At 43.7% G+C, this 24,241-nt stretch overlaps 1 protein-coding gene across 5 annotated transcripts in view; it reads right to left on the bottom strand.

Annotated features, from left to right (window-relative positions):
* Positions 1-23,666, bottom strand: part of NTNG1 (netrin G1) — a 158,261-nt gene extending 134,595 nt beyond the window's left edge. For 4 of the 5 annotated variants that reach the window (XM_080407212.1, XM_080407208.1, XM_080407210.1 and 1 more), the window contains exons 1-2: positions 23,532-23,666; positions 16,806-17,505 (exon numbers count right to left, since the gene is read on the bottom strand). In XM_080407212.1, the coding sequence (XP_080263338.1) occupies positions 16,806-17,051 (246 nt within the window). In that variant the 5' untranslated portion in view covers positions 17,052-17,505; positions 23,532-23,666. Of the gene's footprint in view, positions 1-16,805; positions 17,506-22,659; positions 22,796-23,531 lie in introns of those variants that run through there. The other variant, XM_080407209.1, reaches the window with a different exon arrangement.
* Positions 23,667-24,241: the final 575 nt, after the last annotated feature.

Below are 24,241 nucleotides of genomic sequence, written 5' to 3'. Positions count from 1 at the left end.
ATCTTTCAAAAGCAGTGGTAGTACCAGGCTCTGCTGCTCTTACAGGAGCAGTAGTTTCTGCAGTGTTCTTAGTGACTGGTTTTAGAGTTTGATACTTATTATAAATGGACGAGATTCTGAAACCACAGGGGAATGTGAGGGGTAACGTTTTGGTCATGGCACTACAAAATTTATGCTATAGCTTTGTCTGTTCCCCAAACAAGAAAATAAAAAGGCTGTGCAAAATTTCAAAGACCTGTACCAAATGCACTGCAATTAGTGGGAGTTTGACTCGTGTCCCCATCCAAATGAAAAGCCCTCCCTTGTGCTGAACCCAGGCTTGCCCTGTGCAGGACTGCCTCCTGCTGCATTCACCCCAGGCGTCCCCCCCCTCAGTTAGCATTCAGTGTCCTTTATACTGTCTTTTCCTTTCACAAATTGCCCAAAGCTAATCCGGGCACGTCTTAGAGAGCTAAGCTGTGCCTGAGCAACGTGACCAAGTGCCAGCTGCCTTTGTTTGTCCTCAAGTACCATGATATTCCTCCACTTGGTATGTTCTGGAAAACTCTGGATAGCCCCCTCACTGTGCTTGGGAATGGCCAGACCCTAGAACGTGTATGCACACTGCGGGCTGGAGGAAAGCCAGATCAGCTAATTCCTCATTTGTGTTGATGCATTTAAGTTTCTTCCTCATAATATTTTGACCTGGGTAGAGACGAGGAGCCATATGGCATCTTCTGCCCCTGACAACAAGTGCTGTTAGTGCAATCAGCACATTACTTAGGTGGTTTGTTGAGATTCAGCTGTGCTACTAACTTGTGGCAAACTTAATTATAATTGTGTATTAGGCAGAGTCCTAGTATAAGCTTGTTTCATTTTCATATGCCATTTGCACTGCATTTTCTGCCGTAACGCTGTTTACAGATGAAGTGTCCTAACCAACTGCTGCTCAGGGCCGTCGCCTTCCCCGCTTTCTAATCTGAGCCCAACGTGAATTTGGCTGGTGTGGCACCCCCAAGAAATCATACAGCTACAGCATCAGCCATACAGCCATGCCATAATTACAATAAAAAAAGATAGAATGCGGAGTCATCAGCCTTAGCACCTCATCTTGCTAAACTTGGCTTTCAGATCCCACATTTTACTACTCTCTATACTTGTGTTTCAATGATACTGTCAGCTATTTAAACCGGGGACAAGGCCTTCCCTTATTTTTGTACGATATCCGGCCCAGTGAAGCACCAAGCTTAACTGAGGGCTTTGAGAGTCAGAATAAGCCACCGTTTGTTTTAGCCTTTTGCGGTCCTAGGAGGTAAATGATGGGTCAGGGAACGGCTGTGGGTTTCAGCAGTGTTTTCTAAGGTGTTTATCATGCGAATTTTCTCAAAAAGCATATAGGAAATAATGATACCTGTTTATGTCTTCTAGAATTCCTAATTTCCCCAGACAGTTCTCTGCATTTGGTAGCAAGATGAGAGCTCAACAGTGCCAAGTCCCCCCGCCCCCAATTAAGCATTCCCTCCCTGCAATGCACTGCGGTCAGAACAGTGATACCCCCTCCTTTTTACAGTATAGATTTCTGAATCAAATATTAATGTTAAGCATAATGTAAATTGGTTCATAAAGCTTAGAAAATAAGAACACAGTGTTGAAAGTTATCTAGGGCTATTACATTTCTCAACTTCAATGTGTTAACATTTTACTTAACAGAAGGTATACAGTTCTTAAAAGCTTACTGCTTAAGAATACAGAACAGAAAAAAAAATATTTGTAGATACTGTCACATCACATGTAATTATTGCAGCTGCTTTATGAGCTTTTGCTTTTGAAGCACAACCTCAGAACAACAGGGAAAAAGATCATAATAATCTAATTACAAATAATGACCAAGTATAGAATTATGGCTTTGATAAAAAATATTTTTAAAATTGCAATGACAAACAAATTAGCACCCTTTTGCTAGGCGGAAAATAGCTACAGTTCATTATAAATAAGGACAAAAGAATGTCATTTCTGTAGGTATTTAAGATAAGTGTGGGACAAAATACAGGGCAGCAGACAATGGAGACTTAATCCCAAATGAACACTATTAATACCATAAAAATTCAGCAGTTCTGTGAATTCTCTACATCCTCTGCTTGGAAATGGAGACGACCAAGATGAGATACAAATCAGTGCCTTTATCTAATGAATAATGCAAATGAGCACTTCTCTTATGGTGCGGCAGTCTGCAGGAATCCTCTCTGCCTCACCTCACATTTCTTGTGGATTTAAGCACCATGTGTCAGAAGAAATTAGAGAATGAAATTGCCAAGAAATGACAAAGCCTCAGAGCCCCAAGTCAGTGCAGACAGCAAGGTACATTAAGATGCACGGTAAAGAGGAGGAGAGAGCAGACATCTCACTAAAATGACAATGTTGCTATTTTTTCTTCACCTAGTTAATGGAGTTGTACAACACTGTAATCTGCAATTATTTGTGTGGCTACTAGTTGGAAACATCCTTTAGAATTATACCAAGGTGGGATCTCAAAAACTTTAGAAAATCTTCTGGTTTTTTTAAATGCTGGGGCTATTTTATCTATCAGCTAACTGCATCAGCATTTTTCTCATAGCATCACAGAGCATACTGCATCTTATCCATCAGTCACAAGCCTTGCTGTAACTTTCCCTTAGCATTTAACTTTACCCTCCAAAAATATTCTTAAGCAAATGAACCTGAAGGCATGCAAGCCCTGAAAATTAATTTTTTTTTCCATTTTTTTTCTTCTTTTGCCTGAATATATTTGTGACTCAGAATCCAGGACAGATTTCATCTCCTCCATTAAAACCTCTTAGCATGCAGACCAGCCGTGCTGCCCCAGCAACCATCAAGTCCCCCCTCTTTGCCATTGCATCTGGTCCCCAACCCAGGGATTTGAAACTTAATGCTTTTCTGACAGATAGCCTCTTAAAATACAGAGCAGGTAGACCCAATCTAACAAAGCCATTTGCTCCTCAGGCAATTCCTTAGTTATCAGGTACAGAGTGGTGAAGGAGCAGCAGCCCAACCGTGAAAGGGATCTCCTAAGGATTTGGGATGCTGGGAGGGGATCCCTCATCATTGAGATGCACAGGGAACACACAGGCACTATGGGTCTGAGTAAGCAATTCAGCCAGACAAGCACATTTTGGGGTGGAGGGAAATCTCCTCTCACTTGAAAAGGGAAGAGCACCTCAAAGTCCTGAACTGTAAAGCTGATATCTTAATGCAATCACTAAACTTTGGGGTGCCAATCATATATGACACAACCTTAAGGCAGAACAATCAATTCCTGTTGTTCACTGAGCTATGTTGTGAACCAGCAGGCAACAAATCTGTGTTTTGATTCAGTAACCCATCAAACAGTTAAATCTATGTGCTATGCAAAAGAAGAGATAAGAGATGTCTTACTGTATGTCTTTCCAGGAAATGTGGGGAGAAAAGAAACCCAACCCCTCTTTCTCACAAGCTGATGAAGACATCATTGCTATTTATAGTTGCACTTCAGTTCCTCAGTTGGAGGCATGCTGCAGAAGATGCTAAAGCACTAGTGACATCGCCACTAAATTAAGAGCTTACAGTTTCTTTTTAATAGTTGAAAGCAAAGCCATTTTTCTATTGGATATCTTGCTGCAAAATTCATAACAGTGCAAAAAAAAAAGTGTATTATTTTGGATGGATTTTCTCTCAGCTCAATCCTAGTGAGTCAAGGGGGAATTGCCTGCGATGCAGGTCTATAAGGAATTTGGTGTGTACTCCATAAAAATGTGACTTGCAATCAATATAGCATTTTCACTCTCTTAAATTAGAGGGACATGGATAGGTTCTCTGCTCCTGTTCCTGTTAGCAGTTACCATGCCAGGAATACAGAGAGTTTAGGTTTCTTACAGCAAGGGCCATGATAACTACAGAGAGAAAACTACTGTTAAAGCAAACTAAGCAGTTGATTTGAAGCAGGGAGACAATTAAAGCACAGCATTTCTAAAAGAGTAATAAAAATGTCCCCGCAAATGACAGATCGTTACAAGTCCTTGGCTTCTTCCTAGCACAGCAATAGTATAAGGTGTTAAATCAGTTCCAAGAGATTATTAGTGGTATGTTATTTTCGCAAACTCAAGGAATTGACTATCATTTCATAAATCACCTGCAGGTTAATTTATTTTTTTTACAACTTTAGTTCTGTGACCTTTACACATAAAATTAACAAAAATTTTTTAAAAAATAGTCGGAACATGACTCAAACTGAGCAAGGAAAAAAAAATTCCACTAAAACGCCAAACCAAGTTAGAAAATAGCTCTTTTCTATGGCTGCAGATCTGCTTGACACCTGTGAGGTTCACTGATTGCCAAACGTGTGAGCCACAGCCATGCAGAAACTCATTTCTCATTAGCTTAAGGCCCTGTAAAGTTACCTGTAAAGCATGTCTGTATTTTGTTTTATGTGTTAACTTTCTGTATAGCTTTTAGGCATAAAGCATCAAGAAACCTAGGTCAGAAAACTATAAATGATTAAAACCAACAATAACTGAACCCAGCTACCAGGCATGTGGAGATCTACGAAGAGCAACGCTGAAGCAGACAAACTTATTGTCAGACAAGCAGCGTTATAGGCTCAGTTAGAAGTTTCTCTGCTTCATGTGTTTATAGGCCAGATGATACCTTCTAACAAAGTCTGTGTGGCAATACTGTTGGAATATCACAAGCATTTCTTAATGGAGAAAAGCTGATTTCTCCTGCGAACAAATTATCTAAGATAATATCCAAGATCCACACAGAAATATGAGGGCTCTCTCTTGTCTTCTTCTAAGACACAACATTGCTATGTGCTTCTCCCCATGTGCATGAGTTGCTTAGGGGCTGCAGAAGCTCCTGGATGCTCTGGATGTGTGTAGGATCACAGGCCAGGGTCTGCCACCGAGACCAGCATTAACTTGTACATTGCCATTACTAGCTCAGTAAGGAGGTTTATCACGCCGTATTTCAGCTGCAGCCCTCTGCTATAGCTGTGCTGCCTAGGTGCACAGATTTCCCAGCAAAATGCTGTGAATCTGATCCCTGGTTAAGAGAGATACTTTGGAATTCCAAAGGCATCTCCAATTTATTATTTATTTCATCATTGTAAAAGTAAACATGTTCTGCTCTTCCTGCAAGGCTTTATACAGCTCATAATTATAAACAAACCAATTACTAATCCAAAGCAAAGGCTGTGACAGCAAAGGCTTGCTCAGCATTGCCCTTACATCTACTTTCTGAGGCCTTGGACGTTGGCTAGGAAGACAGCCAAAAAAACCCAACTGTGGCTGGCTTACGTGACGAGAATTTAGAGAAGCTCATGTAAGGTGGTGTCATTGAAAAAAAGTCTTAAAACAGGTCATCACAGGTGCCATTCATCTCTGCAATTAATTTGTGAAAAGCATTGTATTTTTTCTTGGTCAGCTCCTGTAAATCTTCTTTTGGGGTATCAGAAGCAACTGGTCTGGCAGGAGGAGGATGCTGACAGTTGCATTAGCATAGGTGCAGTGACCTTGAGAATGGGAACTGAAAAAAACCCCTGAGACTAAGGTTAAATTCAGTGGGGCCCTGCTGCTATCCGATTTTTGTTTCTGATCTTCTGCACAATTTTATCATTTCAAACCCATCACTTAACAGTACGAGGCCCTTGATGAGATACAATCATCAGAATGACATTTACTCCAAATTCTTAGTCATATTATTATTGATTAGGAGAGTCAAATGCTGCCTGTAAAAAGACCGTGCCTTCTTTCTCTGCACTCCTGCAATGTATTTACCCTCCTGGAGACTGCGTCTAGGAAAAGCAGCATGATGAAGGGGTCCTCATAAACTAATCCCCACTTCAGCACATGCTATCCTATTGCTGAACTCTTTAACCTTAAGCTTTCAAAAAGACTTGAAAAACGTTTCACTATTACCAGTCTAAGGTCCGCAGTGGAGGTCTGTATGGGTCTACACCATTTTAAAAAGAGACTGTTGCCCAAAAAAGGGTAGCAGAAGTGTAAGCGGGAATAAACCCATGAGCTCTGGTGGCTTCTCAAGTACAGAGCCCTTAAGGTGTGATGAGACAGGTATCCAGCCAGGAGGAAGGCAGGCTCTTGCGTTGTTTGGAGCAACTCCCCATTGTTCTCTTCAGTCTTCCTTTTCTCCACCATTTTCAAAAGCCTCCATTTCAATGAGGCTGGGTGAGGGGCTGGCCGCCAGGAGGGGTGGAGGGATGGCACAAGTGGCAGATGTATGGGAGTCACCCTCTCCATGGTGGTTGCGCCATTCTGTTCAATGCACATATGCCACTTTACACCAGCTGAGGACTTATGGAGGGAAAACAGATGTGTGTATTGCTTCAAAAAGCAAACAAAACCCCCGTGAATTCAAGATATCAAACATTTGTCCATTGTTTAATGTTTAAAAATGGCATACTTTGTGTTACTGCTTAAAATTTCACAAAATGTTATGCTGAAAACCCCATCTTTTCCGATTAATGATAAATGGGAACTGTTGAACTCTTGTTTGGAGGCTTGCTTTTAAACCTATAAAATCTAAAGTTCATAAATGATGCTTAGGTAATGTTGAGTGCTACAACCAACGATGGAACAATTACAGAGAACTATGGGAAAATTATTGAATAATAGTCTTCTGCCCTTTTTAATTATTTACAAATAAGCCAAGAGATGCATAAAGCTAAAATAATATATTTTAATATGCAAACCCTGATATGTATTCTATGCATGTATTCTACCTGGCACTTTCCAGCTAGATGGTCTAAAATGTGCTTTTGGTGCATTCTTGCATGCTCGGAAATTACCAAAACTGTAACCAAGAAAAAATGTATCCCACTGACCGAATCCTGTCCAGTCACCTGAAACAATCAGCCTTGCACTGAAGCTCACAGGAGTGAAATAATCTAAAACCAAGCACCAGTATAGTGAGTAAAAGATTTTGTAACTGGAAAAGGTTGGAAATAAATGTACTTCAGTGAAATTTTTTCTGACTAGAAAAAGATGGAAAGATAAAGGCATACTGTTAATTATGCTTTTACTTAGGATGGTTTTAAAGTTTCCAGTTGAGAGTTTCAAACTGGTATGGTACAGAGGATAATATGCACTACTAAGGAAGCAAGCAATATCTGGGCACGATCCATTGCTGTCAAGTCCTTCTGTTGACTTATACAGGGCACATTAATTTCAATGGAAGATCATATTTTAAATCCTGTTTATGAAAAGTCAAACACTGACTCTTAGACATGAAATACACATCATGATTTATCTCTACGTGTTTCTTCGTTACTGAAGGATACTTTTCTTTTTAAAAATCAAAGCCAGTGCTTAAGTTAGCAAAAAGCTTGTATGTGCTTAAGCTTTTATTTTCAAAAGCTTCTCTCAGGCCTGTTCCGGGAAAATGGGGACTTCAGGTCCAAAAATTTACTCTAAAATTTTAGTGAGGAAATCTACAATGCTTGCAACCCATTAAATCCAGCGCTTAATGTTTCTGGAAGTCTGAACAAACTCTTGCAAAGCATGACACCTTGCTGGGATATTTCTGCAGGCTATCCCTACAGTATTCATGCTGCTTGGCAGATCCATATGGTCAAGGAAGCCAAGAGGCATGTCAGAGTCTGGAAGGCTGCGATAAAAATAGATGAGGAAAATAGCACATGTAGAAAGAGTTGTTTTAGCAGTCAGAAAATTCTGTACTTTTTTTCTATAGCTGTACACGTTGCTTTTCAAAGATGAGGGCTTTTGTGTAGTTGTTTGCTGTTCCTTTCCTCTTTTTTAAACCTTTTTCTTCCCTCCAGTCATTTGTAAATGTCACCCACAAGTAGCTCTGTTTCTAGTTTTCACTGGAGTGCCTTATGAGCAGGTGTAGATAGTAAAAATCAAATTGATGATTTAAAATGATGGCTCCTGACAGTTTTACCGATAGAAATCTAAAATGCACCAGGATGCTGGAAAGACATAGTATGTACATGCAAGAAAATGCTCCTTTCATCATAATGGTGTCCTCTTTTAAAGGTTTTACAACTACTTAGTTATAAAAATTCTCTCTGGGCTGAAGCCTGACACAAAATCTCTCTGGTATAGTATGGTTTCTTGCTTGTAATACATATAATTAAAATTAATTTGTGGCCTTTTCTTTCCTCTCCTTTTTTATTCCTAAATTCCATATAAACAATCTGCTTAAAGAACTAGAAGATAAGAAATAAAACCATTTTACAGAAAACAGAATACAGCAAACATCAAAGCTATGTGAAATCACTTACGAGCGTTGCCAAGCCAGCTCAATGCCAAGGATTTTCATGTCCCTAGCTATACTTGTACTTGTAGATCAAGATGGTGTCACTGCAAGTGACCTGTGAAAACATAAACTTCCATACCTAAAATGTGTACCAACGGCCATTGTTGGTACAAGTAAATCAGGTACATAACTACTTCCTACTTTTCAGCTAGTGAGATTAGGGACATGCATCTTGTCAGTCAATGACCTTAATAATATCTGGGATTAATCTGGAGTTTTCAGATCCAGCCAGTACTTATAGGCCTTGAAAAAAAGTCAAGATATATTTGGTTTAACAGATCTCTTGCCTAGTTTTAGCTACTCTTAAATAGGTGGGGTTTTTATGCATCAGAAATTGCAGATTTGGCAATACAGTATCAGTATTGTGGTTTTTTTTTTAAAAAAGTAGCAGTGGTACTCATCTTAAATTCAGCAGCTCCCACAGACTCAGCCCTTGCTAAACCCTGTGGATAAAAACAAATGGCAGGTTTTCATTTTCATCCTTGAGTAAGGAGATGGGTAATTTCCATACTTTGTCAATGCTTGTCTGGATTTCTCCTTCTCTCCTCCACAGCATAGAGCAGAAGGGATGAGGGAGCCTGATTACCATATCAGTATGTACATGTATTTTTTTTCCTGAATGCTCTGACAGAACACTGTGGGCTTAAAGGTCTGCATGGGACAACTCAGGCTGTATATAGGGCTGGCTGCTTTATAAGTAACATAAATGTCTGAATGTTAAAGTCATTATTTGGGAGTCAACTTATTGACTTCTGCCTTCTCAAAGGACTCCAGGGGAGCCTGCTAACCAGAACAGTTATCCTGATGTACACAGGGTTTGCAGAACTCTTGGCCAAGTTCACTTGGCTTAGTTTCAACTAAGATGCTTACAAATGGAAATTTTAATATATGGAAGTGCCTCAGGAACTGCATTTGCTTTCCAGTGATTCTTAGCTGTCACGAAGTACAAACCCTGCAAGAAAGACACATGAAACTCTGGAGTTGAGAGACATACAGGTACTAAATGAAGGAGGAAAAATATGTTGGTCCAAATAATTTGGACAAACCTGAACAGCATAAAACTAGCTCTGTCAAGTAAATCCAAAATTTGCCCTCTGAGACTTTTCCGTCCATCACAGCGGGAGGAAATACAATATCACACTCCTTGTACACTGTCCTCAAAATGAGACAGCAGCCTGGAAAGCCTAATGCTGCACAGCTCACTTGGGACCATGGGGCATCACGCCCGTGACCAAAACGTGCGTAAGCAAACCAGCTGCTCCACTGCTCCTCCAGGCTGACTGTGTGACACCGGCAGGTCAGAAAACAAAGGTTGCTCTGCAGAAAGGTGAATTTACCCACCCTGGAAAAAAATCTCAGTTCAGGGTTTCTAGCAGATAAAGAGTGTGGCTACCTGCTGTCACCTGTCCTCAGCCTGAGGGTGGGGAGGAATGCACTGTCCTACCCTGGATGAGGAGCGCCGTCAGGATGCTGCTTTACTGCATTGTCTCCCTGCGCCCCAGCAAATCCTGTTAGGAGGGTCTCCCTGCAGTGAGCCACAGGCTTGAGATCACCTCTGCCTCACCAGAGAGGTTCAAATTACAATACCTTGCTAGTAAAGATTTTTTTTATATATTTTTTATAAAGTAGTATTGTTTTATTGCAGAAGATGGCACTAAAGGTGCCGCTGAGGGGACATTTCTGGTCCAGCCACACTGATGGCAAGCCATTCGGATTCCCCTGTGGATGTCAGGGTATCCATTTTGCAGTGAAAGCTGTTCATTTCTCTATAAAATTGCTGTTGCTGTTTCCACACCCAAACAAGACCAGAAGGCCAAGTTCTGGCAGAGTACTTGGGCAGCTCTCCCCAGGTACCAGCCCCGGCCAGTGGGGGAAGGCACCTGGGGGGGGGCAAAGGCAGCGGGGGGGACACCAGGTCAGGTATTTGTGAGAACTTCACCCTCGGAGCCACAATTGCCCCCAGCAATCTCTTGCTTTCTCAGATCAATTATTATTACAATAAATTGATTATTGTGTTAGCTACAAACGTCTAGTATTTCCAGCTAACTTCAAGGGGGAGAAACAAAATAGGAGAGCAAGTACCAAATGGAATAAAGGAAGTGTTAAAAGCAGTTGTTAAGCAGTTTCTATGAAGTATATTTAGAAAACATACATCTTGTTAGAAGGATGCATTTTTATACATAGTAGTGATATGTGCCTTAAAACTCTGCAACTGAAAATAAGCAGAAGCCCTTGACTTTATTTAGGAACCCTGTTTTACCCCCAGACATTTTTAACAACTTAAATACTTTGTGGGTGTGCTTTTGCTTTGTTTAATGTTTGAAAATATTCCAGCACCCAAAGTGTAACTGAGGAGGAAAAAGTAAGCAACTGGACAGAGTTTTATTGATGATTTACTGGGGAATCTTGATGTGTGATAATGAATAAAATGCAAATCTGTTTTCCTGGCAATCCTCAGTTTCAATTTATGAGAAATTATTAGCTTTCAGATTGCTTCCAGTTGGAAGAAAACAGAGATTTTTTTTTTTTTTTTTTACCAAGCCACTTTTTTTTTTTAATGTACTCCTGCTGTCATTAAGTATATCCATTTTCTCCTTTTTTATGAAAAAAAGAACTCCTTTCCCAAGTGTTCTGAGGAACAAGGTACCTTTAAAGTGTTTGTGGGCAGGCTGTGACCAAAGGCACAGGTAGGCTGTCACCTCCACGGCGGGGACAGCAGGAGAAAAGGGCATGGTGTGTGCTTCTGGCTTTTCTCTAGTCCTGCCAGCTGCTCTGGTCTAAGGCCGGCACAAGGGCCAAAGTAGTGCTTTGATGGGAACAGCCATATCGGTAGGGTGGTGGAGGTGTCCTGCCCTACACAGGGGAGAGAAGAAGGGGAGCGGGGGCTGCAGCTCACCAGATAGGTCTTGCGGTACTACAATGAAATGAAACATCCACTAACATAAGAGGAAACACCAAAATAAAAACTCCGCTCCCTGAAGGATAAGGTTCTTTCCAACAATGACAAAGCAAGACCCGTATTAATTAAACGTGCTCAAAAGAGTTCAAAATAGGTGAATGCAGGTATTGTAAATGAGGTCTGCAATAACTTTGAGCTGTATGTACTTTTAAAATACACAACTAAGAAAATCCCCATTAAACAGGCCAGTAACAATAGCCTCAGCTCCTGTTCTTGTTCTACCCCATGCGGACCAAAAATGAAGGACTGATGTCCTTATTCAGCCCATAAAAGAAAAGTTTTTTTCTTACCAGCATCTCTTAACGGTATCGTTCAACACTGTTTACAATTGTCGTACCCGAGAATGCACGTATGCATGCCAAAATGCTTCCAAAAATACATTTTTATTTCAAATTTTTACTTCTATGTTACTCAGAAGAATTATCGGTTCATTTAATTATTTCAGTAAACACAATAATGGTATTACTAACTACACTGTGGAGTATTTTCCCTTTTTTAAGGAGTATGAGCCTACTTGTAATTAAAGGAATGCTGTATTAATGATGCTGAAAGTCTCAGAGGGAAAAATTTAATGCCCACCTCATAATATTATGCCAGAATTACACGCACAGAAGACTTTTTAATAATCTTTGTTTCTTAATTTAGTTTTGATTGGCTATGAAATACAGAGTAGCACTCAAGGGCTCAAATTTCTACCATCATCAGCACTTCTGCTCTATAAATTGTACAAATGTACAGGACTCCCGTCTGTAGGCTTCTCTTCAAGCTTCTGTTTAACCTGTGAAGAAAATTAGCTGCAGGCAATGATAGCTGCCGATGAATTTGTCATTTTTTAGCCATTTTTGGGATGTGGGATGGTGTTGTGATAGCTAGGTCTAAACATAAGCAGAAAATTGTATTTTTATGTTGCTGTTTCAGCTGCAAACATAGGTTGGTAATGCGTTTGTCTCCAGTTTGCAAACTACAGTAATAGCCACTAGGAGTCTCCTGGTTAAAGTTGTGATGAATTGCCACACTAATCCCGGCTGAGGTTTGATTGCAAACCCCAGGCTACAGGTGGATTTCAGCACAGGGGCCAACCCATGTGATGGGCAGCTGCGACTTTGGGGGAATGGGACCCCTGAGCCATGAGCGGCATCGCGGGGGCTCCTGAAGCTTGTACCGAGGGCACAGCTGACACGTGTTTTAGAAATCAAGAAGTCAGAAGCTAGCTATGCGCTGTTCTTATAGGGCAAAAGATGGTGATGGTCATGAAAAGTCAGATATGTTTCTTTTTATAACTGGACAGAGTTTTGTGACCTCTCAACAAGCACTTACACAAAGGGAAGCAGAAGATTTCCTCAACTGTTAGTTACTTCCAGGGATTTAAAGCGGTTTTATTTTATAGACTGAAATGCTGCAGGCCACAAGAACTAGCACCCCCAGGTACTTAAAAATTTGCATATAGTATCTCTGCAAAGTGAATCCTGCAGTTCTGAAAACGTGAAGTAGCTTCTTCTCTCTTCTACTTCCCCTTCCCTCTCCTCCCAGGCCAGCTAACTGTAAGTGCATGGTGCCAGACACACTCTTACCCAACGCCAAATGTTCAAAGTTCATGAATTACAGATCCACAGGAACAGTCACGCTGGCTCAAATGCCATGACCATCCAGTTCAACTCTGTGACTGACAGTGAGATTTCCTTGAAGGAATGCCACAGAAAGCAGACGTGCATCACCTGCCAGCATGTGTGCTCACTCTGAGCAGTTAAAGATTGCTTTAAAACGTACAGGGAAGCTAGGGGTGACCAGTCAACCCACTCCACAGGGGGCTGGTTATCGTGCAGGCAGGAGGAGCATACCTGTCGGGGAAGGATGCTATCACATCCTCCTTACAGACACTAGCAACTCCATGGCCAGAAATTGTGAGCATTCACTATTCTAAGCCATTCATTTGTTTATGTTTCTTTCATGCATCTCTCCTCTCAAGTAAAATTATTTCCCAAGCCCTAAAATTCCTGAGTGACTTTAAAAACTATGCGATTTTAAACAAATAATAATTTGGAGGGCTATTTACTTGCCTTCTGCTTTTTGAGCTTCTCAGTTTCATTTTCAAACTTTTCTCTGCAACCAGAAGGACTAAAGAAAATAAAGGGGATGTTTTAAATGAAAGCTGAGAATCTCACATAATCACAGGACTCCAGAGGTTTGAGGCTTCAGAATAATATCACGAGTTGTCAATACTGAATGTCACCAGAAACTATAACGTTATTCTCAGGAAAGACTCCATAAAAGCATTTGTGGGAGAGTTTTCCTGCTGCGTCTTGCCTGTAATGTTGACAGATGTTGTCCTGGAGGGATGGCGCAAAGGTACTTAGGAGTGGCGAGCATCCACGTGCTGGGTTTAGCTACCAACAAGAGGGGTGTTTCGTTTTGCAACAAATCTGCATGTGCAAAACATTGTTACTGAGTCTGTCAACTAAACAAGCTCATCGAGTGAAAATTCATAATGGACTCCAAGAACATTTAGTTCCACAGGGAATATGCAGAAATAAGGACATGGCAAATTTTACCATTAACTGCCCAACTCCTCTGTACTGTACGTTTGCATGCATTGTAATGCACAATTGCATTCTGTGTTATTGCACACTATTATCATCTCCCTCTCACAGACGGCCTTAGATTTTACCATAAGATCCCAGCAGGACTTGGGTGAACCTCTTGGGCTGGCTGTGTTTCGGGGATGTAATCTATACTACACTGATAGCTGACACAGACTCAACAGCTAGTACCTTAGTCTGTATAGGCCGTGGTGAACAGAAAATTGCTAAGCCTGATCACAGAGAACTGATACGGAAACAAAACAGGAGGCTGCTTCAACCTCCTCCTCTTTCTGCAGAAGCTGGCTCGGCTGTTTGGTACCCTTGCTTATTGTTAGGATATCTGAAAGGACCCTGACCTCCTCCTCAGCAGTGTTAACCTGATTTCAATAACAAAACAGTGGTATGCAGGTTTAGCACACAAAAACCCAATTCTGACAACAATAAACCCAAGCATTTATGTAAGTCTGTTCAGCACTTCACCATGCTGAAAAGAAACCTTTGAATCTCTGTCATTTCAAATACGGGATTTTTTAGCACAGGAACATGCCTAACAGGAATGCACTCTTCCCCTGCCCACCTTCTCCAAGTATGTCAGTGCTATCTCCTTAACTCATTTTCTAAAACTAAAAATGAACACAAAAATAAAAGATCTTCCCATTGGGAAATGCCAAAGGGTCAGCCCTACAAATATCTAAAACCTCATTTTGAAGAAAATGTGTAATTTGTACATGTAGCTACAGTACAGATAGACATGAAGCAATTTTGAGCATGAGATGCTTTGCTGCTTGCTGTGCACTACCTCACAAACATCAAACATTTCTGTCATTTTCCTTACGTTTCAAGTAAGTCAAGCTGTTACCAATGTGTATCTGAATACAGTGTGTATGTGCAATATACATCTATACTGAAAGCAAATACAACAGTTTATCATGTAGGAGACAGCCACTCTACACTTACACCACTAAATACACACCCTTGTTGTGCACGCACTCTCTCCTTCTCCCCAGTTCTTCCTCTTTCTCTGCTTCTCCTGTCAGAATTCTGGTGGCTTTCTGCATCTCAAGGGCTTAAGCAGCAAGTGAGCTACAGCTGTCACCTCAGGTCATTCCCAAGCAAACTTTCATCCCCTATCACAGCATCAAGGACCTTGCAAGGTCAAACATTTTCGGGAGGAATTCTGGCACCAGTTTTAATACTGAGATTTAATCAAAATGTTGCTTGTATTTTGTTTAAAGTCATTATTTTAACTAGAGAGTAGACTGATAACAAAGGCCTTCAGAAACTCAGTCACTTAAGACAGGAATTGCTGCAACATTTGTGTGCACAAAAAAGGAAGAAACAAGTTTTGCTGTGCAGTTTCTTTTGCATTAAAAGACCAACTTTTCTTACTTGTTACATTATGAGTTACTAAACGTCATTGATTGAGGGCTAAATTTACAGCTATTGCTATTCTGAGAGAGAAAATACATTTCAAGACAAAGAAAAAATATCATATTACGTGGGGCATGATGTTTTTATTTGTTTTTAAACACTGGCTGCTTGAAGCTGCTTGGAGGTTTAGTGTCAAAGCCATGTCAGCAGAGATGGATTAGTGGGCAGAGAGCAAGTGGTGCAGTCAAAGGTTCACAGTGAATGTAATTTATTCACGTAGCTTCGCAATTTATCACGTGGCTATTACCATAATGTACGTGGGAAGCAGCTGTGTGCGTGCACATAATGCCCTAAATGTATGTGTGGTTGGACCCGAACTCCTTACAGAATAGCAGTGGTTGAAAACGATACCATAAGGCATTTAAAAGCATATTTCCTTCCTGTGGGGGTGCTGTCACACAGCACTGATGATTCCTACACAGGCAAATAAATAATCTTGTAGACTTCTCTCAGTTATGTTAACCTCACTTACCAGAACTCATTGGTTTTTCAAATCTAAATTATGTAGGTAATGTGATACGTGTTTCCAGTGCTTTTTTAACAGATGTAAGCACATATGTTTTGCATCTCAAAGTCACATTTTCTAGTCTAGGAATACACTGTTTTCCACTCCATATTTAACAGATATTCAGTGGCAAAGAATACTAATCCTCCATGTTTGTGAGGAGAAACAAGTTACCTACAAGCTGAAAATTTCCTTTTAACTCTAATGACCTCTTACAGCATGACCAATCAAACACTTGGGAGCAGCACAGCTGTAAGAGGTTGATGTCTTAGCGTCTGCCTGGTTTCTCATACCTGTACAATCATTTACCAAGCCAAATATTTCCCAAACTAGCCTCTAATTTTAAGAGCATCTAAAGTAGGGAGCTGGATTTTGGTCTCTTTGAGTTGGCTTAAATGCTTACAGTTTCAGTGAAAGAAGAAAGCTGTAGCTGGCAGAGCTGGCCCCCACCCCAAGGTATTTCCTGCTGCACTATCCATACATGCAGATACGGACCTGCTGGTATGCGCCTGCTGCACGTGGTAGCAAGGCTCCGGCAATGCTGCCCACAGCTGTGTGGGCTTGCTGGAAACACTCCAGCAGCCCAGCTCCCACTTTTTAAGCTTCTGCAGTTTGAGTTTCTAACAACAGTCTCATGTTTGGAAATTATGCTGAATTGTACCATGCTACGATGCTTGCAGGCGATCGTATTGGAACCAATTCACTCAAGCCTTTTGCGATCCAGGCAAACGCACCCCAGTCACGGGTTAGCACTGGGAGTTTTATGCTGCTTTCTTTTAAGTAATTAAAATATGACCTAGAGAGACAACGAATTCAGACCAAGTCAAGTCAGGTCCCCATAAGCAGCACATCTCATTGCTCAGATTAATGTATCATTCAGCGTTTGGTTCAGCAGAACCTCTCACATTTGGAGTATGATGCAGATTTTCTTGGCTAATTACATGTGCACTCTAGGGCTTCCATTTTGAAGCCATTGATCACATATATTTACTGACTAATTATGCAAAATGAAAGCTTGCCTTACCATTGCACAGAAAGTCTCGGGAGGATCTCCACATGTTATGTCTGGGGGATCCAGAGTCACTTTTACGTATTTGATCATGTCTCTGGCTTCCGGCTGGCAGGCCATGTAATCCCATATTTTTCCTTCTTCTGTGTAAATCTGAGTCTTACACACGTCATAGTGTCCCCACACAGAAGGGTAGTGCTGCATCACGGAGGATACAGTAACCCAGAGGGCGTGAAGTGACAGGAATCTTGACAAATACATTTCTAAATCCTTTTATGTCACCTTCGTAGGGATGCTCAGTACTGGTGTACGGGCAGTCTACAGATTATACATATATGTACATATACATGTATATATTTTATAAAATAGGTTCCAACTCAAACGTGAAGCATTAGGATAGAGTGTTTGTTTCACTAAGTTGAAGACTTTGGTAGAAGCCACCCAAACCCCGATGACAGCCTTTCACAGCAACGCGGCACTTGTCCTTTGTCTTATAACTTATCTGTCAGGGCTTCTTGTAAAGACGTCCAATAGCAGATAATAATTTGTGAAGTTGCAGGTCTTCAGCTACACTGTCGATAACCCTGAGTGATCCTCCGTGTTCAGGGCTCGCAGGGGATGCCCAGACGCACTGATAAATCAGTATCTGAAGCAAAAGGATGAGTGTCTACAGGCCGGTGTCTGTTTCCCATCAATCATTCTTTTCTTCTGGCACCTTTTAGAAACAATAAGAGTTAGAGTTATTGTCCAAGAATCAATGCATTACAAATATATGATATGTTGACATTTTGGAGGTTTGATGCAATACAAAGAAAATTGGTCTAATATGGATAACCTTTACCATGGGTGCTGTGCTAGAATGAACAAACTACCAAAACCATTCACAGTGAAAAGTATTTTGACATGAAGGATTTAACTCTTCTGCAACAAAGACATATTTATAACGTTCCAAGTGAGTTACAGGTTTCTGGCTTCTAAAACTATATTTTCATCCTAGCAAATCCTGAGAGTAAACTACAGAACTCAACCATTGCCCAGATTGTGCAGGCAGGCAGGCAGGGGAGCAGGCAGCCCAGTGCTGCAGAACAGCAGCATGAAGGCTCTTTTATTAAAGTGACACAGAGATGGGTATCAGGGCTACCAGGTGCAGACGGTCTCTTGGCCAGAGCACCGCAGTGAGCTCCAAAAGCCTTACAGGTTTCTTAGTGGGTTGGTTTTGTTTTGTTTTTATTTTGGAAGAGTAACAAAGTAACTGCAGGCACACTTCTGTTTCCTTGAAATTTCTCATCAGCATTGGAAGAGCTTTGTTCCTTTTTTTCCCTTTGAACTGTGATTTACTGACCACACTTGTGTTACGTTACTGATAAAGATAATGGTTCATTTGTAGCTTACAATAAGGAAGCTTTCCCCCTCTGTTATGTTAGTCTTAATCTCCTAGGTTTGCGGGTGGGGGTACCTGTGTACTCACATTTATTTCAGCAGATATATCCTCTCTTCAGAAAGCAACTAGAAATTCCATCAGTTTGTATCACCTCAGTCATATTATTACACGTATAAAATTCTATAACCTTATTACAATGATGTAAAATATACACTTGCTGAAAAATGCAGGAAAAAATACAAATTCTGTATGAGAGAAACTGCAAACTACCCTAAACATGGGCAAGGAAAACAAGGGCTGGGAACTCCAACTCATTTCTCTCAGCCTGCGCCTGGTGTCAGCCTGTGCCAGCTGAGGACGGGGAGCCTGGGCGCTGGGCTCTCTGCAGGAGGAGGATTTCAGGCAGCTGCCGCAGCACCTCCATGCTCTTTTTGTCTGAATGCTAAAACCTAAGCAGACCCGTCAGACAGATGTCAAGAAACAACCTTAAGACACCGCTTACTGCAGCCCACTTTGCTTGTTCCCGGTTTTAAATTATGCCCAGTGTCACGAACCCTCCTATACCCCAAACCCATGGGCAGCGGGATGTGACCCGGTGAGCTCCTCAGCACGTCACTTCGTTAATACGCGTTTCCAAAACTTATCTTCAAAGCTATTTGCAAACGGCCTCCCTATATTTAAATAATGCTGCATCTTAAACTGAACTAAACTACAGACACTACGAAATGCCAACAGATGGTTGAATTGTGTTTCCATAGCAAAGTAATTTACAATAATTGCCGTATGGACGTAAATGCAATTTTCCATTATATTCATTTTATCAAGTGTTACCATACAACTCATATATTTTATCAGAATATGCAGAGAATATATAATTTTTCCTGCAATAACAATTCTCAATTAGTTCAGATAGATTTAAGCTTCGAATCTGAATTTGACACAAAAGCAGAAATATTTCAGACCGAATTAAAACTATATCTTTTTAAGCGCACTGTGTAGTACCACTGTTTTTGTAGTGACTTTACTTTTTTTGTTGTTTTGGTTTTCAGTGGGAATGTTTACTTATTATTTTGGAATTCAGTAATTCAGGGAACACTTCCCACATCATTCTAAAGACACCTCATACTCTTTCCCTCTAGTCCTTTCTAATGTATTTTACTATTTTGCAGGGGGGAAAAAACACCTCCAAAACCCCATAGCTTCGAACAGTCATTACACAAAAGGGAAACTGCTAAAAAAGGAGCCAAATTATTTTAATATTGTGACAAATCAAAACATACTCTGTACTGGAGAAGACTTGGTCATAGCTGGAATAAACAGTAGGTAAATATCATGTTTCTGTGTAGCAATAAGAAGTTCCTGAGTTTAATTATTCTTAGACTGCAAGACTGTGTATTTAGGCAAAATTAGATTTTTTTTTTCTTTAATACTTTCCTTGCTAGCTCTTCAGCTACCCATAACCTCTTATAATGGCTAAGACTCAGATCCACTAATAAACAGGACTGGATAGAACTGAAGTAACGTGGAGCACGCCACTACCTTAACACACTGTGCTAAAATACTTCCCATATAACGAATTCTCATTAAAGTAAGCCCGAGTCATAATGATGGTCGTTACACAGAATTATAGACTATAACATCGATCGAATTTAGTGCAGTGACAAGGAAAAAGTGCAGAGGAGTGCAAGACATCTGAGCATTAGGCAGCTGTAGCAGTGTACAGCAGACATTCCTGACAAGAAGCAGCCAATTATAGCTTAAATTTCTGGCATATAACCAGTTCTGATTAATAGTTTTCCATTACATTACAGACATATTATTAATGTATTAAAAATGTCAAGCTTTGGCAAGAACTAATATGGCATGGCTCAGTTAGTCTGCAATATTTTCTTTTAATGAGCTTCCATTGATACAGAGAAAGATATTGACCAAAGCACATTAAGGATCATGTGCTGAGCTCTGCTGGGGTTTTTCTGACAGAGCTATACGATTTCTCTTGCTTATATTTATTCCTGCAGAGTCACGCATTATATACATTCCACATTTTGGTGCTCTACAACTAAGGACATATCCATTTGAATTACTCTGTCAAAAACCATTCAGAATAGCATTTCTGAAGTTTACAGCTGTACCAGTTGTGTAGCGCTATGCCTCTAGCTGTGGGCAACACAGAGCCATGGGGTTTTTTGTCCCCAGTAACGCCTGTGTATTTGACTTAAAAAAGCAATTTAACAAATCAGGAGTAACTAATGTCTGGTGCCCTGATCCCCTGCACACCGTGGTGCTCTGCTAGTTGCACACCCTGGGTGCTGGGGGCCCATGAGGGTGGCAAAGAAGGAGCAGCATCCCTGATGGCTGAGGATGAGGGAACGGCCAACTACTGGAAGGACATTAGCTAATGTATGCAAAGCCTCCTGGACATCTCCTTTGTGGGCAACAGTGATACGAACTGCAGGACGTTTTGGGCCTTGAATGTTCGTTCCCATGTGCCATAGCCCCTGCAATATGGAAAACACCGGCAGACAACGGTAGCGAAGGCCACTTCAGCTGTCTCTGCCTTCCCCCAGAGCACTGCTCCGTCTGCAAAGTGCTGGGTGTTCAGGCCACAGTGAGTATGTTACAGCCATCTGAGAAGAAGGGCACACAGCTCAGCTGAACCCCAGCCTACATTCAGCTGTGAAGGTGGCTCTGAGCTCACGCATCCCTCTCCGGGTGGGTAAGTCATACCTCACGCAGCATTTTAAGTCTGCAGCCTAAGCAGATACCCCCTTCACAAATGAGCTAAAATGCATCTCAGCAGAATCGGTGCTGGTGGAGAACTTCAGATCTCGTCAGGGGTTGTTAGCAAACACTCCTCCTCTGCCTCCTTCCATCACTGTGAAAATCCACCCCCTTTCCCAAATAATTCCCCTGCACAAACCACGTCAGCTGGATGCCCGGCACGAGCTCCCTGCCGGGAGTCGCTGTGCAAACCGTACGGGCAGGCTCCCAGCCTCTCTCTTTGGCAAACAGCAGGTACACAGAAGGTAATAAAATAAAAAGTGATCGCTTCTCTCACCAGACCATGCGTTTGGTAAAGCGTACACCACCACCGCACACAAGTAAGAATGAGAGCCCAAACCAGCTGTTGTAATGCACGGCAGCCTGAGGAGAACCGGCTAAAATCATGAAGTATGGCAAGGAGTGCTGGCTGTCACCTCCCAACACCGGCATCTGCTGAACAGTTTCTTCCAAAGGGAACATGTTTTAAGTTTGCATCCCTAACAGCTTCAGCTGATGAATGTGTCTGATCAAACCCAGCTAGAAAGATCCTTTGTGTCCCTTCCAGGTATTATTTAAAGGCAGTTTAGAACATACAAAATAATAGTGTATTCTGTAAAGCAGAACTAATCCTCATACTCGCAAACCCACATTTAATAAAACCCAAGAGTTTTATATCTTGCTAAACGTAGATGACTTACAACCTGGTACGTATAACGCTCCGATATTTTTTTAAAAAAACCCACAACCCACCCCCTTTTATAAATGCAAAATTATTCATCTATGCAAACAAGAAGGGAACCTGTATTTGACAATTTAATACGCACTTTCTGCTACTACTTCTATGAAATACAGTATATCCAAACAATTGCTGTGGTGCCTTTGGACTCATGCTGCTCCAAAGTAAGTTTAGGTTCTATTTCTATCCAGCTTATTTAACTATTTAGCAGAAAAAGATTTCTTTGCCTCAGGAGGAATTAAAAATATCAATACCTATTGGCTGAAGAAAATAAAATACAGTGTTCTGCTACCAAAAAACTGTAATTCAGCACTATAGTTACTATATTTCTGGTTTTTTTGCAAATCATTCTTTGCTGAGTGCCACCTCACACTACCGCTGCCATTACTTTGCTGGGTATCATTAGCCACCAGCATATAGAGTAAAAGCACTTCAGGTATTTAAATTTTAGAGCATTCGTATGTAACTGCTGTAAGTTTATCCTCTAGAATCTTTATAATCGTGGCTTATTGCCTTCAGTATCTCTGTAACTAGCATCAACCTGTTCTGCAAGTCTTTCCCTCTCAGAATTTAAGTTGGCATCTGGGGCAGTTGCAGGTTTTTTTGGTCATTATTTCTCACCCCTAACGAGGGTGCTCCTCGGGCAGTGTATCCAGGCTACCAAGCTCTCAGGTCCTGGAGTGAGCTAATGACTTGCTAAGGGTAAGCTCTTAACCTTGAAACTGAACAAAACTGAACGCCTACCGGACCCTGAGTTTGTTCTGTGCTATTGCCAGATTTTACATACGTAGCTAGAAAGTTGGTGCCACTTCTTATCAGTGTCACAGGGCCGAGGGTTGATGGCAAAGTCCGTGACTCCAAGAGAATATTGCCACTAACTGCTGGAAACTCTCTGGTAAACATCCTTTAAAGCTCCAAAAAATATGCCAGAAATCAACCTTTATTGTTTTCCAAACAAAAAGCCAAACCCAAACAAAAACCCCACACACCAAAGAAACAAGCGAGGGAAAGTTCTACTGTGGTTTCCTTCCCTTCGACGGGCTGCCCAGGCCACAGCCGATCCTGTTCAACTGCATTGTCCTCAGGCAAGACGGGGATTTATTCCCTCTTTGAAAGCATCTCCGCCGCTTGTTTCACGCACTGCCTCCGCTAACATCTCCGCAGGAGCGAGGCTGGCTGCTGGCCCACCAGATCCGGAATAAGCAAAAGTTGATTGCAGAACAATAAAAGTGCATGCAGCACAGGCCAGCCCCGCGCACGCACAAAGGCACCGCTCCTGCCGGGGCCGCGCTGCCCGGCGCCGTGCGGGGCTGCTCCGGGGCTCCGCGTGTGCGTGTGGCAGCGCGCGAGCCGCCGCGGCTTCCGATGCGAGGGAGGGAGCTGTCTCCAGGTCGAGCACCGGCGCCCTGCCCGCCGCTCCTCGGCCCGCGGGGCCGCCCCCGCCTCCCGCCCAGCGGGACCGGGGGTCCTCCTCGGCCCCCGCGCGGGAAAACCCGCGCAGCGCGCGGGAGCCGGGGGCGCCGGCCCCTCCCTCAGGGCTCCGCGCGCCTCGGAGCTCACCCACCGCCCTCGCGCCGCGGCCGCGCCCCTTCAGAGCCCGTCGCGGCCCGGGCCGAGCTCCGGCTCCCGCGGAGGAGGCAGCCGCGCAGGTACCGCCCCGCCCCGCCCCGCCCCGGCCCCGTCGCGCTCCGCTCCGCGCCGGCGGCAGGGGGCGCGCGGCCCGCGCCGATCCGCCCTGGGCCCGCGGCCCCGCGGGGGGGACGGACCCGCACCCGCGCCCCGGCACGCGCCCGGCCCGACCCCGCCGCGCGGCGCGGACCCCCGGCCCCATCCCGCCCCGGGGCGCGCGGGCGGTACTCACCGCGCGGGCGCGGGCTCGCCCTCGCCTCACCGCGGGGCGGCGCGGAGCCGCCGCGGCGCCGGGACGCGCTGGGGTTCCCTCGGCGGCGGCATGAGGAGCCGCGGGGCGGGGCGGGGGGGACGCTTCCCCCCGGGAAAGTTGCCGGCGGGGCGCGGGGTCCCGGCGGGGCGGGCGCGGGGCCGCCGCTGGCCCTAGGCACTTGGCGGCGTCGAAGTTTGGCGGCGCGCGGGCGGCGGGCGACGCGCGGCGGGGCGGGCGGGCGGGCGGGCGCTCTCCTCCGGCGCTCGGCGGGGCGGCTGGCGGTGCGCGCAGGTCATCGCCGCGGGCGCCGCGCAGGTGCTGCCCGCCGGGGCTCCCCGCCCGCCACCGCAGCTCTAGGGCGGGGGCGTCCCCGCGCGGGGCGCCGGCGGCCGCGGCATGGGGCGCGGGGCGAGCGGCGGGCGGAGCGCGACCCCGGCCGAGGCTGCGGCGCGGGGGTCTCCGGCGGCACGGCTGAACTTCGGGCGGCGGCACCTCCTTACTTCGGCGCGACCTCCCCGCGACTGCCGGCGAACGGGGCGGTGGCAGCTACCCCACCTCCGGGCCCGCGCGACGCGCGGCCCTAGCGCCGCCGCCGCCGCGCCCGCCCCCCCCCACCCCCCCGCCGCCGCGCTCCCCGCCCCGCCGCCCCCACCGGCGCCGCCTGCCCCGCGGGAGGGCCCCGCTGCCCT

Source organism: Falco punctatus (genome assembly GCF_963210335.1).
Source record: "Falco punctatus genome assembly, chromosome: 11".
Classification (NCBI taxonomy): Eukaryota; Metazoa; Chordata; class Aves; order Falconiformes; family Falconidae; genus Falco; species Falco punctatus.
This window is presented reverse-complemented; position numbering and strand designations above follow the sequence as displayed.